This window comes from Cariama cristata, unplaced genomic scaffold (assembly GCF_000690535.1).
Source record: "Cariama cristata isolate BGI_N322 unplaced genomic scaffold, ASM69053v1 scaffold17885, whole genome shotgun sequence".
Classification (NCBI taxonomy): domain Eukaryota; kingdom Metazoa; phylum Chordata; class Aves; order Cariamiformes; family Cariamidae; genus Cariama; species Cariama cristata.
The window spans coordinates 29,691-43,390 of NW_009617125.1; the positions used below are offsets into that span (position 1 = coordinate 29,691).

Sequence of the window (13,700 nt, forward strand, 5' to 3'; positions counted from 1 at the left end):
ATAGCAGGAACCTCCCCTGCCTATCAGTCAGGCTGACACATCCAGGCTGAGTAACTTCAGCTGACCTAAGGTGTGGGATGTGTTACAGCAAGTGGAGAGAGCAACGACCTCCCCCCCCGGACTCCTCATAAAAGATCACAGCAACAAGTTGTGGTGTCCACTCTCCACCGAAGAAACCGAGGACTACGGACTGACAGGACGCCACTGGATCCATGGTGGTGACTATCTCTTGCATACTTCCCTGAATACTTGCTAAGTTTTCTCTCTTAATAACTCCTACCTTTCCTATCACTCCAGTGCCTGTTGTGTATTCAATAAAGAAACCAAATTAGTGGCATCTGACCTTGTTTGTGTCTTAGTCTCACTCCTGGGATCACTACAAACTTCCCTCGAGTTCAAAACTGGACTGGGACACCAGGACAGCCCCTCTCTGGCAGCTAGGGACCAGAAGGGACGTTTCTATTTGCAGGCATGTAAGAGTGTTTTGAAGATACTGATGTGACACGGCAGGCTCTTGCAGGAAAGCCGTATCTCAGAACAGGGCTTTCACAGGCTCTGGACAATGGCAAAGCCTGTGCCCATCCCATCCCATCCCATCCCATCCCATCCCATAGCCTGTATCCCACACTCGGACGTTCCACACAGGTGGCTCTTGCCCTTTAATGAAATGGCTTCGTCTTTCTCCAAAGACACAACCAATGGACCAGCTGTTGCATTCGAGGCTGGATCAGTGCGGTTCCTTTCACACCTGGTGGCACATTATGAGCCTCGGTGCTGTTCCTGCTCCTCCATCTGTTTGTTTGTCCCTGCTCCTCCAAAGCCTGATTCTGTCTCAAACCCCCCCTCTTTCAGACAAAGGGGCAAGTCACTGCCAGGAGGAGAAGAGTGGGTGGCACACAGATAAAATCTCAGCCGTGTCTGGGGCTCAGTGGGTTTCCGCTCCCTTGGCTGAGGCTGGGATTCAGAGAGAGAGACACCAAATGTGGGTGGAAAACCACAAAAGCCCCCTCCTCCACCCTGCAGAGAAGGGAAACAACTGAGATTCAGTAGCGGTACAGGTTACCTAAGAGTAACCTTGCATTGGGTTTGCATGGCAAGGTTTTGGTAGCAGAGGGGCTGCACAGGTGGCTTCTGTGAGACGTGAGCAGGAGCTGGCCCCATGTCCGTCAGAGCCGTGTCCAGCCAACCCCAAAACAGACCCACCGCAGGCCAAGGCTGAACCAATCAGTGATGCTGGTGCTGCCTCTCTGATAACATATTTAAGAAAGGGTAAAAACCACTTCACAGCAGCTGTGAGAGAGAAGAGTGAGAAAATGTGAGAGAAACAGCCCTGCAGACACCAAGGTCAGTGAAGAAGAAGGAGGAGGAAGAGGTGCTCCATCCAGGCACCAGAGCAGACATTCCCCTGCAGCCCCCGGAGAAGACCATGGTGATACAGGTTGTCCCCCAGCAGCCCATGGAGGTCCATGTTGGAGCAGATCTCCACCTGCAGCCCCTGGAGAGTCCGCGCTGGAGCAGGCTCCTGGCAGGAGCTGTGGCCCATAGAGGACACACACTGGAGCAGTCTGCTCCTGAAGAACAGCACCCTGTGCAGAGAACCCATGCTGGAGCAATTAGAATTGTCAAACCATAGAACAGCCCAGGTTGGACAGGACCTCGAAAAATCATCTTGTCCCGCCTTTCATGGGAAAGGGGTCCAAGATGAGATTATCTAGCACCCTGTCCAATCACATCTTGAAAACCTACAGTGATGGGAACTCTACCACATCCCTGAGGAGGTTGTTCCGGTGAATGTTTGTTCTCACTATAAAAAAAGTCTTTCTTATGTTGAGATGAGCACGAAGAACTGCAGCCCATGGGAAGGACCCGCATTGGAGTACTTCGTGAAGGACCCCACCATGGAGCAGAGGAACAGTGCGAGTGGGAAGGAGCAGCAGAAACAAAGTGCTGTGAACTGACAACAGCTCCCACTACCTGTCCCCCTGTGACACTTGATGGGAGGAAGGAGAGGCAGAAGAGTCAGGTGCGAAGTTACGCCTGGGAAGAAAAGGGGGGTGGGGGAAGGTGGTTTTACTTTTGTTTTTATTTCTCACTATCCTACTCTGTTTTTAATTGGCCATAAATTAAATTAATCTTTTCCCAAGTCCAGTCTGTTTTGCTCATCATGGTAACTGGTGAGAAATCTCCCCGGCCTTATCTTGATCCATGAGGTTTTTTTTCATCTTATCTTCCTCTGACTTGTGGAGCAGGGGGAGTGAGAGAGCGGCTGAGTGGGCAGCTGGCAGCCAGCCAAGGTCAATCCACCACTGCAAAAAAAAAATAAATTCTCTCATCTCCCCCCAAATCTCAGCCATACTCCACAGACAGGTGCCCCTAACATGTTGTCAGGGATCCTCTCTTCCTCTGTTGATATCTCTGTGCAACGCTTGAGGTCAGGTACATGGCTCACTCCTCGGAGATGCCTACTCTTAGCGGTGATGCAGGAGACAGAAATGGAGGTCGGCTTGCTCTTACAGAGTATCAGAAGTGCAGGCTGGGTCCGGATCTGCTCAGCTAACACGTTAATTTGCGAGCTTTCTTTGTCAGTAGAGCAGAACCAGTTTCCAACCGTTTGCTTTTAAGTTTCAGCCCTGCCGCTGCCTCCCATCAGCTGCCATATGGCCAATAGGCGCTCTCTGTTTTACACACTCATTCTCCCCAGGCGCTGCAATACATCGCCTTCCGTTATGGTCTCCATTTCTGTTCACACCCAGAGTCAAAATCACATGCATTTGGAAAATCACCATCTGCCGAGAGAAGTTGGCGGATGAGAGCAGAACCTGGACTGGCAGCAAGACCTTGCTGACGCTCCGGCTGGAGAGGAGGAGACATCAAGGCCCACGTCTGTTGAGCTGCTTTCTGAACATCGACTTCGTTCTTCTTTTGTTTCAGCTGTAGCTGGGTGAGATCAATTACGGCAGGTGACAAACACAAGGAGACAGAAACACAGAGGCAGAGAGGAAGGAAAAGAGGTAAGGAAACTTTCTTTCTTTCTTTCTCTGAGAAAAGAGGCCAATCTATTTTCGTTTTTTTTAATGTTACGAATTTTACTATTCCACACGAGTTGCTGTTTCGGCACGAATGGATTGGTTTTGCCCCACTTAAACGTCTGATGTAAAACCATCTTGAACCTTTGACTTGATAATACTTCTGTCTGTGCAATTCTCCAAGGCCTTTTAGCTTTAACTAAGAAGTGTTTGTATCTCTGGATTTTTCACTGAAAGGGGCAAAAAAAAGGGAGCTACAAAAAGCTCAACCTGCCTTGGAGCCTGGGGATCTCACAGATCTTTTAAACCCATGTATAGGGAAAAATGTCCAATATGAGGGCCTGTCACTGCTGACCGTACATTCCCAAGAGATGGAAATGCAACGAGGAGCAGCCCTCCACCAGCTGCCACTTGCTATCGCCTTCTTCATGTGCCCTCCAGGAAGGGGAATTTTATTCTAAAAAAAACCTGAAAAAGAAGAAGATGCCAGTCTTTAGCTAACTAGGAATGTCTGCTTACATCTGTATGTGCTGGGACTGGAGGGGTCTGTTCTGCTAATCCGGGCTAAGCCTGATCCACTAGCTCAGGGCTGAGCAAGCAGGATTTCCTGGAGAAAGAGGGATCTTTTCGATTTAAGGACACCAGAAAAGAGACTGGCCTTCCCCTTCCATGGGCTGCCACACTGTTGAAAATGGGAATTTCATTCTGGTTGAATTTTTCAACTTTCAGGTGGTGTATCCTACTCAACCTTCGTCAGCCACCTCGGATATTTCTCTACGTGGTGCATTAAGGTTGAGCTCAGGTTACTACTTAATGTTCTCTGCTATAAACTGAACAGTCCTCTTGAGTCCCTGGTGCACATCAGCCTCAAATCAATTTGCAGACTTTTCCTTTATCCTCACCAGTGTTTCACAAACATGGCTGCCAAAGCTGCCTGCAGTACGGCAGGGCTTGCCCCATTTAAATTGAGCATCCGTCCCGTTCCCGCTCGCGGTTCTTGGGCACCCAGGGACATTGCCCACCCGATCTGCCACAGCCTCGTGCAGGGACCCTGTATTCACTAGGGAAAAATTAAGGAAGGATGCATTTTTTGCTCTGAATGGGTAGATATATGCCACTTTGCTGTGCCGACCTTATCAATATGTATATAGACACTTTCCCTGTCTGGGCTGCACATCAAGTAAACTGCATGGTAAGATCTTGCTGTTCCTATTTTGGCGGCTGCATTAATGGTACCTGAACATCATCTCAAGCATGCACATAGCTTGGGAGGGTGATGGAGGGCCTGCCTTTGGAGGGCATCTCAGTGCCTTTGCTAGTCACAGCCTGCAGTGGCTTTAGGCAGTCACCTCTGGGCTGCAGTTGTGAACCGCAGGATGAAAGATGGTTTGAGGAGCCAAAAAGAGCAGAGTTAGGAGGAAACAAGAGGGGCTAGGCGGAGGGGGGAAAGCTCAGAAAGCAAGCGCTGAAATGCCTGTGAGTCAAAGGCAGGTCTTGGCTTCCCCTTAGGCTAGAGGCCATAGGGAGCAGCCCAGGCTGCGGAGATGGAGCTGCTTCTCATGGCCTCCACGTGGGTCCAGGCACACAGCTAGGCCGGGGGGACATCTCTGCTGGTGCTGACATGGTGGCCTGGCAACCCTGTCTCATCCTGACGGTGGGACCTCTCTCTGGGGTGCTAGGCAGCTTTCACCAGCCTGGCCCGGCAGACCCTGCCCCCCGGCAGACCCTGCCCCAACACCTCCCTCTCGCAGCAGCTCCCAAGGGTGGCAGCTGCTGCTCTCGGCTGAACGGCCAGAGACTCTCAAGGGGAAACCGAGGCAGGGTCGGCCAGTCTGAGGGGGACAGTGGGGCCCGTGAAATGACCTTGACCGCTATGGTCTCTTTGCTCTCTGCTGGCTATTTTTGTTGCATTTGGTCTCTTACCCTGCCCACTGCTCACATACGTTTGCTTTAAGGTTAATAAGTAATTTCAAAGAAACCGCTACCCAGTAAAAAAGCCAGATCAGCTTTGCTTTAAGTGCTTAAACTAAGAAAAAGAGAGGTGATCCTCTGTCAGGCAGAGCCCCAAAGCCAAGCCCAACTGATGCGCAGGGACAAGAGGCAGCTGCGTCCCTCAGCTCTTGCCTGGCAGCCACCGCGAGGGGAAATGGAGGGGGGCAGCAGGGGCTGCGGTGCGGAGCCCTTCTGCGGACGGAGGGCTGGGAGGCCCCGCCGCCCCGGCAGAGTGAGCTGCTGCCAGATCAAAAGCACAGCCACAAGCAAGAGCGAGAGAAGAAAACAAGAAAACCACACTGCATGAAAGAGGCACAGGAACGCACTGAGAGAGGGAGATGGCCTACTCTGCATCAGGAACTGTTGCTGAGGTTTTTTTGGTTGTTTTTTTTTTTTTTTTCAATTTCAGTTTCCTCCTGTGTCATGTCAATGCCAGCCTGGGGGAGAGCTCTCTGCAGTCACTGCCCCTGGGGCTCCGTGCTGGAGGGAGCGAGGGGCTGCCAGCCCCCTCTCCCAAGCAGATGTTCTCCAGGCCACACTTGGTCCTGCAGGCATCATTCCCCGGAGCAACCCCGCTCACTACCTCAGCTCTTTTTTTCCTATCCCTCAGAGATGCAGGGATCATTAAAATAAGTCAAGAAGGAAATTAAACCAGTTTAATAAGAGGTGGAAGTTAAAATGAAATGGAAATCAATGTTCACTTGGGAGGGAGCCCTGCTCCTCTGTCGCTAGACGTGCTAATAAATCAAGTATGCCTGGACTGTTTCTGGCACAGAGGCCAACTGGCATGAGATGGTCTGGGCTATTAAACTCACTTAACCTCCAAAATGAACTGGCTACATGCCAGTCGCCTAATGGGAGTGGTCCCTGGCCTGTGCTATCACCTAAATGCATCCCAGGAGTTGCTCAGAAGAGTGAGAGTTGTCCTGGGCCAAAAATGTGTCAGGAAATGTTCTAACAATTTAACAGGACTGATGACTGTGTTCCAGTGCCTGGGGACATTCCCTGACACCACTTAATTTATGAGTACCACCTTAAGATACAGCTGGGCTGCCTGTAAGGAGGCTGTGGGTCTGCTACAGGCTTCCACTAATGGAGCAGCTTGCTCAGTTAACATAGCAGAGCCTTGCTCGCTGAGATCTGCACACTCCAAAATAGCATTGCTGCGATCCAGCCTGCAGGGGTACAGAAGAAGACAGAAAGACAGGGGAAAATAGGAAGTGGCATGCAGGAGAAGTAGAGATAAACAGGGAGAGAGAAGAAGTGTATGAAAGAAATGCTAGCTGAGGGCGACCCATTTTCCGCACTGGCTTGTAACACGTAGGTGGTAAACATGATAGTGTAAAGATTTGCCACAGAAATAGAAAGGTTAGTGGGAATGAAGTAGAAATGCAGGACATGTGAAACCATGAGAAGAAGCAGAAAAGCAAAGATGCATCAACCTGCATCTACCAAGCTGCGCAAGGTCAGCAGTTCACCAGTCCCACGGTGCTCTGGTTGTGTGGTTTTGCTCAATAACCAGGGAGCAAGAAGGCAAAGAACAGACTGAAGCCATAAGATGATAGGAAAACAGAGATTCCCAGCCAAAACAAAATGATGGTTTGTGACTCAGCAATTTCATTAATTTTTACCTTTTCCATTATCTTCAGATTTTATATAAAATTTAATGACTTAAAATATTTGAAACCCAGCACTGACCCTGTTAATTTGTAGGTATCACTTTAGAGTGGGGGCTGACTTTTCCTGCTGGTCCCACTGGGACAGGTGACATGAGTTCACAGTAGGGACAAGGTTTCTTCTGTCGTCTCAGGAATGGATCTTACTCAGGGCCCTACGCCAGTTCTTGGTTAGAGATGTTTCTTCAGAATGAGATGCATACAGATGCCTTGTTGTTGCCCCTTTCTTTATTCTGTAGCATAGCCCAGCAAACTGCTTGATCATTGCTACTGCATCTTGTTAGGAGTGATCTCCAATCACATCCACTGACTCCTTTGTTTTACTTTTTTCGCACAAAACAGCTCATGCAAATATTCCCTGGAGCTGGGATGAGTTTTTTGCTTTGCATGAGGCAAGCCACAAATCTTCTCTGACTGTGCCTTTGCCATCTATTTCTCTTCTGATGGTGCACGTGGCTGCTGCCTTGCTCTTGCACCTGTATTTTTCATATGTGTGTATGTGTACATCTGTCTAGCAGTCAGATTGTCGGTTGTGCTGACCTGATCTCCATATAAATGTAGTGCTGATGTTTTCATCTACTCTTTGATAGTTTCATGTGCTCTGATGATTTAGATTAATTTCAATATTAAATTATCCTCTAATAGAATATATTATACTTAATATTACACATAATACATATAAATATTGCATAAAATTATTCTTGCATTTCTTTTGAGTTCAATCCCATTATGACTTCAGTCTATCACACTCTTGGCATGGGGAGTGCCTGCTTTCAATGAAGTGAAGTCACCTCACTATTTTTGCTTGCTTCCCAGACCACTTAACCTGCTTGACTTCTTTTTTGTGATATATGTCTTGGTTTAGGGATGGAGAGCTCAGCAGTCCCCTCACACCAGCAGCCATGGTCCCCTTCACCTTGCCAGCCCTCCCAGCTGCAGCTGTTCCCAGTGCTTCATCTCTGCTACAGTCAGATACTTCACCTAATTTGGTAACTCAACACAATAGTTAGCTCCCAGTTCCACTTCACGTTTTGTACCCATCAGTGCAACTTCTTCTTTCACACCTCATTCCTCCCTTTTCCCCAGACTTTTTGGTGAATAGTCCTAAGACTTCAAGTGAGTCTTTCCAACAACATCAGACTTGGTGGTTATTGAGATTTTTAAGATAAAAAATAAATAGACAAAAAAAACCCTAAAGCAAAGTGCTAATAAGAACCTAAAGATGGCCTTAATCATAGAAGCACAAAATTGCACAGAAATGTTTAGGTGGCAAGGGACGTCTGGAGGTCTCCAGTCCAACCTCCTCCTCACAGCTGGGTTGACTCTAAAACTACAACAGGTTGCTCAGGGCCTTGTCCAGGGAAGTTCTGAACTTCTCCAAGGGTGGAGATTGCCTGCCATCTCTTGGCACGTATTCCAATGCTGAACCACTTTCAGGGGGAAGAAATTTTTCCTTATTTCTAGTCAACAGTTCCTTGCTGCCTCCTGTTCCTCTCCTGTGCACATCTAAGAAGAATATGGCTCCTTCTTCTAGGTAATATCCTTTAGATAATGGGAGACTGAAATTAGATCCCATCTTGGCTCTCTTTTCCCTGCCAAACCCAGCTTTCTGTCTCTCCCTGTATATCATGTGCGCCAACCTCCTCACCATCCCAGTAGCCCTCCATTGGACTCTGTCCAGTTTGTTGGCATCCGTCTTGTACTGGGGGCCCAAAACTGGATCCTGTATCCTAGATGAGACCTCAGGTGTGCCAAATAGAGGGAAATAATTACCTCCCTCAGCCTGCTGGCTGTGCTTTTGCTCACACAGCCCTGTATGTGTTTATCCTTAATAGCTGCAAGAGCGATGATAACCCACCACAGAGAAGCAAAAAAGCACAGAACTCTTGGCAATATAAACACCTGCAGTCCAATGAATGCCAGAAACCTAGGCATGAGTAAAATGAAATGTTTAATACCAAACTCTAGGGGGAACACTGCAGCTGGATTCTTTGCTGAAACATAGGGCTCTGCTGACTTTACCAATGAGTTTCCACTTTGCTGCACTGAAGGATGGTGGGTGCTGACCAGGAACATGGGTCCCATCCACTGAGGTCTGAAAATCAACCATTATTAACAGAGCATTTGGGTCTTCCAGGATAGCATCCCTTGGCAGCGACGGCATTTCCAGCCCCGCAGTCCGCAGCAGGGAGGAGCATTCCCGCAGCGATGGAGTCATGCAGCACGGTGGTGAGCAGCACGCTTGCCATCTTCTTGGTTCTGCATCTGGGTGAGTCCTCGGCTCAGCAAACCCTCCCAGTTCTTACAGCCTTTCCACAAGCCTCACAACACCTGGGGTGTTTTTAGGCTCCTCTGGATTTGCTATATAACTTACCTAAAACAGTTTAGAGGAAGCTCATTCTAGCCATGAAGCTGTGACAGCTGCCTTCTTACCTTGTCTGGCCTACCGCTTGCTTAGTTTGAGTGCTAATGTTTTATAAGATTTGGTGGACTTTTTAGCACTCATTTTCCAAGAAAGGAATGCAACTGAATAAGGCCAAGTCTGCATTTCTCAGATACTCAGCTTTGATTCCTCTGGTTGCAGAGGAAAGGTTGGAAACCTTTTATGCACCCTGAAACCAAAAGCAAAGCAAAAGATACCAACTCTTATTAATGACATTTATAATTTCACAGGTTAAGGCAAAATCATCATTTTCTATGGTTTATTATTGAAAATGTTGCAGATTACCTATGCTCTTGGAAAAATATGTAACTTGTGGAAAATCCTCCATTAAACTCATGCAAACTTTTTATTTTGCAGTTCTGTGGCTCTCTAGTACTAAGGTCACCTGGGGGATCTGCCGGTTAGGCAGCTCTGAGAGCTTACCAGCAGTGAGGCAGGAGACTACAATCCCATTATTCCCAGTTCTACCTCTGGCAACTCCATCTCCTTCTTATGGTCTCCTGTAGAAATCCTCTTTGCAGTTGTCCTGGTTTCAGCTGGGATAGAGTTAATTTTCTTCCTAGTAGATGGTACAGTGTGTTTTGGATTTAATACAAGAAAAATATTGATAACACACTGATGTTTTTGTTGTTCCTAAGTAGTGCTTACAGTAAATCAAGGACTTTTCAGTTTCCCATGCTCTGCCAGTAAGGAGGTGCACAAGAAGCTAGGAGGGAGCACAGCCAGGACAGCTGAGCTGAAAGAGCCAAAGGGATATTCCATACCATAGAGCGTCATGCCCAGTACAGAAACTGGGGGGAGTTGGTGGGGAGGGGCCGATTGCTGCTTGGGGATCGCTGCTCGGGCATCGGTCAACAGGTGGTGAGCAACTGTATTGTGCATCACTTGTCTTTCTTGGGTTTTATTTCTCTCTCGCTTTTCGTTATCTCCATTTTAATTACTGATATTATTTTATTTTCTTTTATTTCAATTATTAAGCAGTTCTTATCTCAACCGATGGGTTTTACCCTTTTTCTGATCCTCCTTCCCGTCCCACCAGGGCAGGAAGAGTGAGCAAGTGGCTGCATGGTACTTAGTTGGCGGCTGGGGTTAAACCACGACAACAGAGAAGGAGAGGAAGTGGTTCTTCCAAGAAACCACTCCTAATGTTTCTTCAACGTTATACATCCTACTTCTTTTATTGTCATGTAGCCCTCATCCCAAGAATAGGAACCTGATGTTAGGCCAGACTTCTTTCTTTCTTTTTTACTTTATCCTTTCATTTCCTGGGCTTTCAGTCTCCCTCCATGCAAAAATTGGAAGATGAGATGAGCAAATTTGCCAGGGCTGCCTCAAGTCCTGACTGGGGAGTGAAGGAGGGCTGGCATATGCTGTCCTCCCTTTGCTACCAGTAGGACAACTAAATCTTGTCCAGTGGAAAAAGGTTATTTCAGTAAAACTGCTGACATCTCAAAATCGTGCATAATGGTGAATCCACCGCAACCACTGGTATTTTCCCTGTTTCTGAATGTATGTAAAACAGAATAGCCATTAGCCAGGTAAAGAGCCCAAAGTGGAAGGGAGGGAAACTATGGAGCTTTAAAAGAAAAGGGATTGATTGATTGATGAGACAAAGCAGTGAAAAATTCAGAAATTGAGGATAATCTTCCCAGTATCTGGGAAAGGGAGGAGAAATATCCGCGTTTTTCTGGAGGGATGGGACGTACTCACTGAGCCACCCTTCAGAAAGTGAATGTATGCCTTTTTGGTGGGTATTGACTTTCAGGTCTGATCCCCGTTACGGCTCAGCAAACTGAAGTACAGGTTGGGATCGCGGGACAGGTGGTGATCCTGAACTGCAGAGGCATACCTGATAACACAGGCGTGACCTGGAAGTACTATAAGGTTGTTATAAGGTTGTATAAAACTAACCATTTGAAAGGTAAGGCTTCCAATTCATCACCCCTCCTCCCCAGTATATGACTGAGAAACCTCTTCTCTCCTAATCAAGCTTATTTTTTCAAAAGGCAAGGCTACCATGACTGATCGATCTGAAATCATCCACAACAGTGGACAGCTGAAGGTGTTGGACTTAAGGCTCTCCGATGCTGGCATCTACACCTGTGAATATGGCACTCACACAGTCAGTATCTCACTGCATGTCTTTAAATGTGAGTGATTAGAGGGCTTTTATCCATGAGGAGATGAGGGGAGACATCTCTGCTGGGATTCTTTATCCAGTTGCCATTTCTTCTGCTCTGGGCTATCATAGTTCATTTCTCCTCCACCTCCAGGGCACAAAGTCTCCGTACGCTCTCTGCTGTGACACTTGTGCCTCTCTCGCGGGAAGAGGAGTTGACTTACTGGCTGCGCTTTTTCTTTTTACAGTGACAATCTCTTTCAACGGGAACTTCCTGCCAAATGAAGCCCCCGAGCTGACTTTAATGCAAAATTCATCCTATCCTCTACCTGATCTCAACATCACATTGTTTAACAGTAACAATAACACAGTAAGAGCAAAACTCTTACAAAACAAGACCCGTCAAAAATATGTGCTGACGTTAAAGCAACTGGAGGTTACGGACAGTGGGACCTGGATATGTCATGTCCATTCAGACTCTCCATTGATTAATCACGACATCACCTTTGATGTGAAGGTATTAGGTATGCAACAACAAAAATGCAACTCGCACAAAGGCTCAGGAACCAGTGCTCCCTCCATCTCGTGAGCTGAGCTTTTACTTTCCAGCATCCCAAGCGATGGTGCTCCAGGGTTGATTTCCCAGGGCTTCCAACACTGCAGTTTGGGGATTGCTCTGCTTCCTGAGCTCTGTTCCACACTTGCTCCCATTTTCTTCTCCAGGCTCGGTGAGGAGAGGACCCTCCTCTCCTTGGGGTCTGTTGTTCTCAGTTCTGGTCAGCTTGACAGCTTTGGCTCTCTAAACCTATTATCAGACATTAACTGTTTATCCTTTCTGGGGTATCTCATGGCTTTTCTCCAAGTCTTCTTTCAACTGAGCGCAGCGTGCATTTCTCCAGATAAAGGCTGGACATGGGGAAGTGTAGCCATGGCATTCCCTGCTTCTTTATTCCTTGTCTCTTCTGCATTCAGGTTTTCAGAATCCAGGTTTGGAAAGGAAGTATGCAACTGTTGATAGCACTGTCATCTTGTCATGGCGTCTGAACTTCCAGAAGATAAAATGGAGAGAAGGTTTCACAGGACAACTGAATTGGAAACAACAGGAAAATGCAGCCCCTTCTGAGCTGCTTGATTTCAACATCACAGCACGAGGAGAGCAGCATGAGACCAAAAAGAGTAGCCGCTTTCGCTTTGAGATACCTGAAAGCAAATCTGCAAGTACCATAGAAGTGAAACTCCACAAAGTTAATTTCAACCACTCTGGGCAGTACCAGTGCCAGCTGGCGTACAACGGAAGATACGCGCAGAGCAAGATAGAGCTGGTGGTGATGAAAGGTGAGAGAAAGAGAAGTGGGTCAAGAGATGAGGAGCTGCAGAAACCTGGATGGGTGGACCCATCTTCCCATCCTCTCACTCACGTGTCCTTTTCTTACCTTTACAGTCTCAGCTAACCCTGTTGGGCCACTCCCCAGAGGGGCCAAGATGACCTTAATCTGCCAGGTCTCCAGTCCACTGCCATCCAACACCCACTTGTGCTGGGAACGTGTGAATGGGACTCAAATGGACATCAAGAGGTCAAAGCAGCATGAAGTAAAGGTGGAGGTGAACGTCAGTGCTGCAGGGCTGTGGAACTGTCACCTCATAGAAGACAATGACAGGAAGATCAGCCTTCATTACTCTGTGGGTATGGAAATTGGCATCATGTCCCTGCATCCACCCAAAAGCCTTAAAATTCTCTTTGTCTGAATGCTTTTCTCCTTCCACAGAGGAAGCTCCTGTTTGGATTAGATATGTGGTAATTGGAGGAAGTACTGGAGGCAGTGTATTGGTGTTTGGGCTTGTGTGCCTGTGTATCATCAGTGGTATAAGCTGGCAGCGGAGAAGGGTGAGTGCCCTGGTTCCTGTGAAAGGTGGAGAGATGACAGTCTCCCCAAACCATAGAAGGAGTCTGATTTTCTGTCTGGGTGCAGGGCAGGACAGAAAAAGTGTCAATCCTTAGACTCAAAGCAAACGGTTAGAGATGGACAGTCTGCAGATGAGACAGTACTTTACTACCACTTCAGAGGAAAGTATTTGAAGCATAAAAATATCCAATTGTTATTTATACCTTCTCTCCTGGCAGCAACGGGCAAAAAGGATGGCACGAGCAAGACAATACTTGCTGGAAAACAAGACGTGTCAGTGTCAACAGTAAGTGGCAACGAGGGCACCCAGGATGGGCAAAGACTCTAGTTTCAAGACGGGGAGCTGGATGGTCAAGTGGGGAGAAATGGAGCTTGAGCCTGCTTGGTGCTACAGAACAGCTGCATTTCAGCATTTTCAGCTCTTACTCATGTTAAGTCATGCTTAAGAGTTATGAGCTATGTTTAATGAATTTCCTGTTATGCCCCAAACCCATGGTAGCACTGTGCTGGGAAACTTTTGAGCAAAGAATTACCTTGATG

At 47.5% G+C, this 13,700-nt stretch overlaps 1 protein-coding gene across 1 annotated transcript; it reads left to right on the forward strand.

Moving 5' to 3' along the window:
- The first annotated feature begins 8,902 nt into the window (after positions 1–8,902).
- On the forward strand, positions 8,903–13,450 carry LOC104161859 (T-cell surface glycoprotein CD4-like). Its single transcript, XM_009700431.1, has 8 exons — positions 8,903–8,963; positions 10,903–11,058; positions 11,144–11,287; positions 11,505–11,780; positions 12,229–12,591; positions 12,698–12,940; positions 13,023–13,141; positions 13,379–13,450. The coding sequence occupies exons 1-8, from the start codon at positions 8,903–8,905 to the stop codon at positions 13,448–13,450; spliced, it is 1,434 nt and encodes a 477-aa protein (XP_009698733.1).
- Positions 13,451–13,700: the final 250 nt, after the last annotated feature.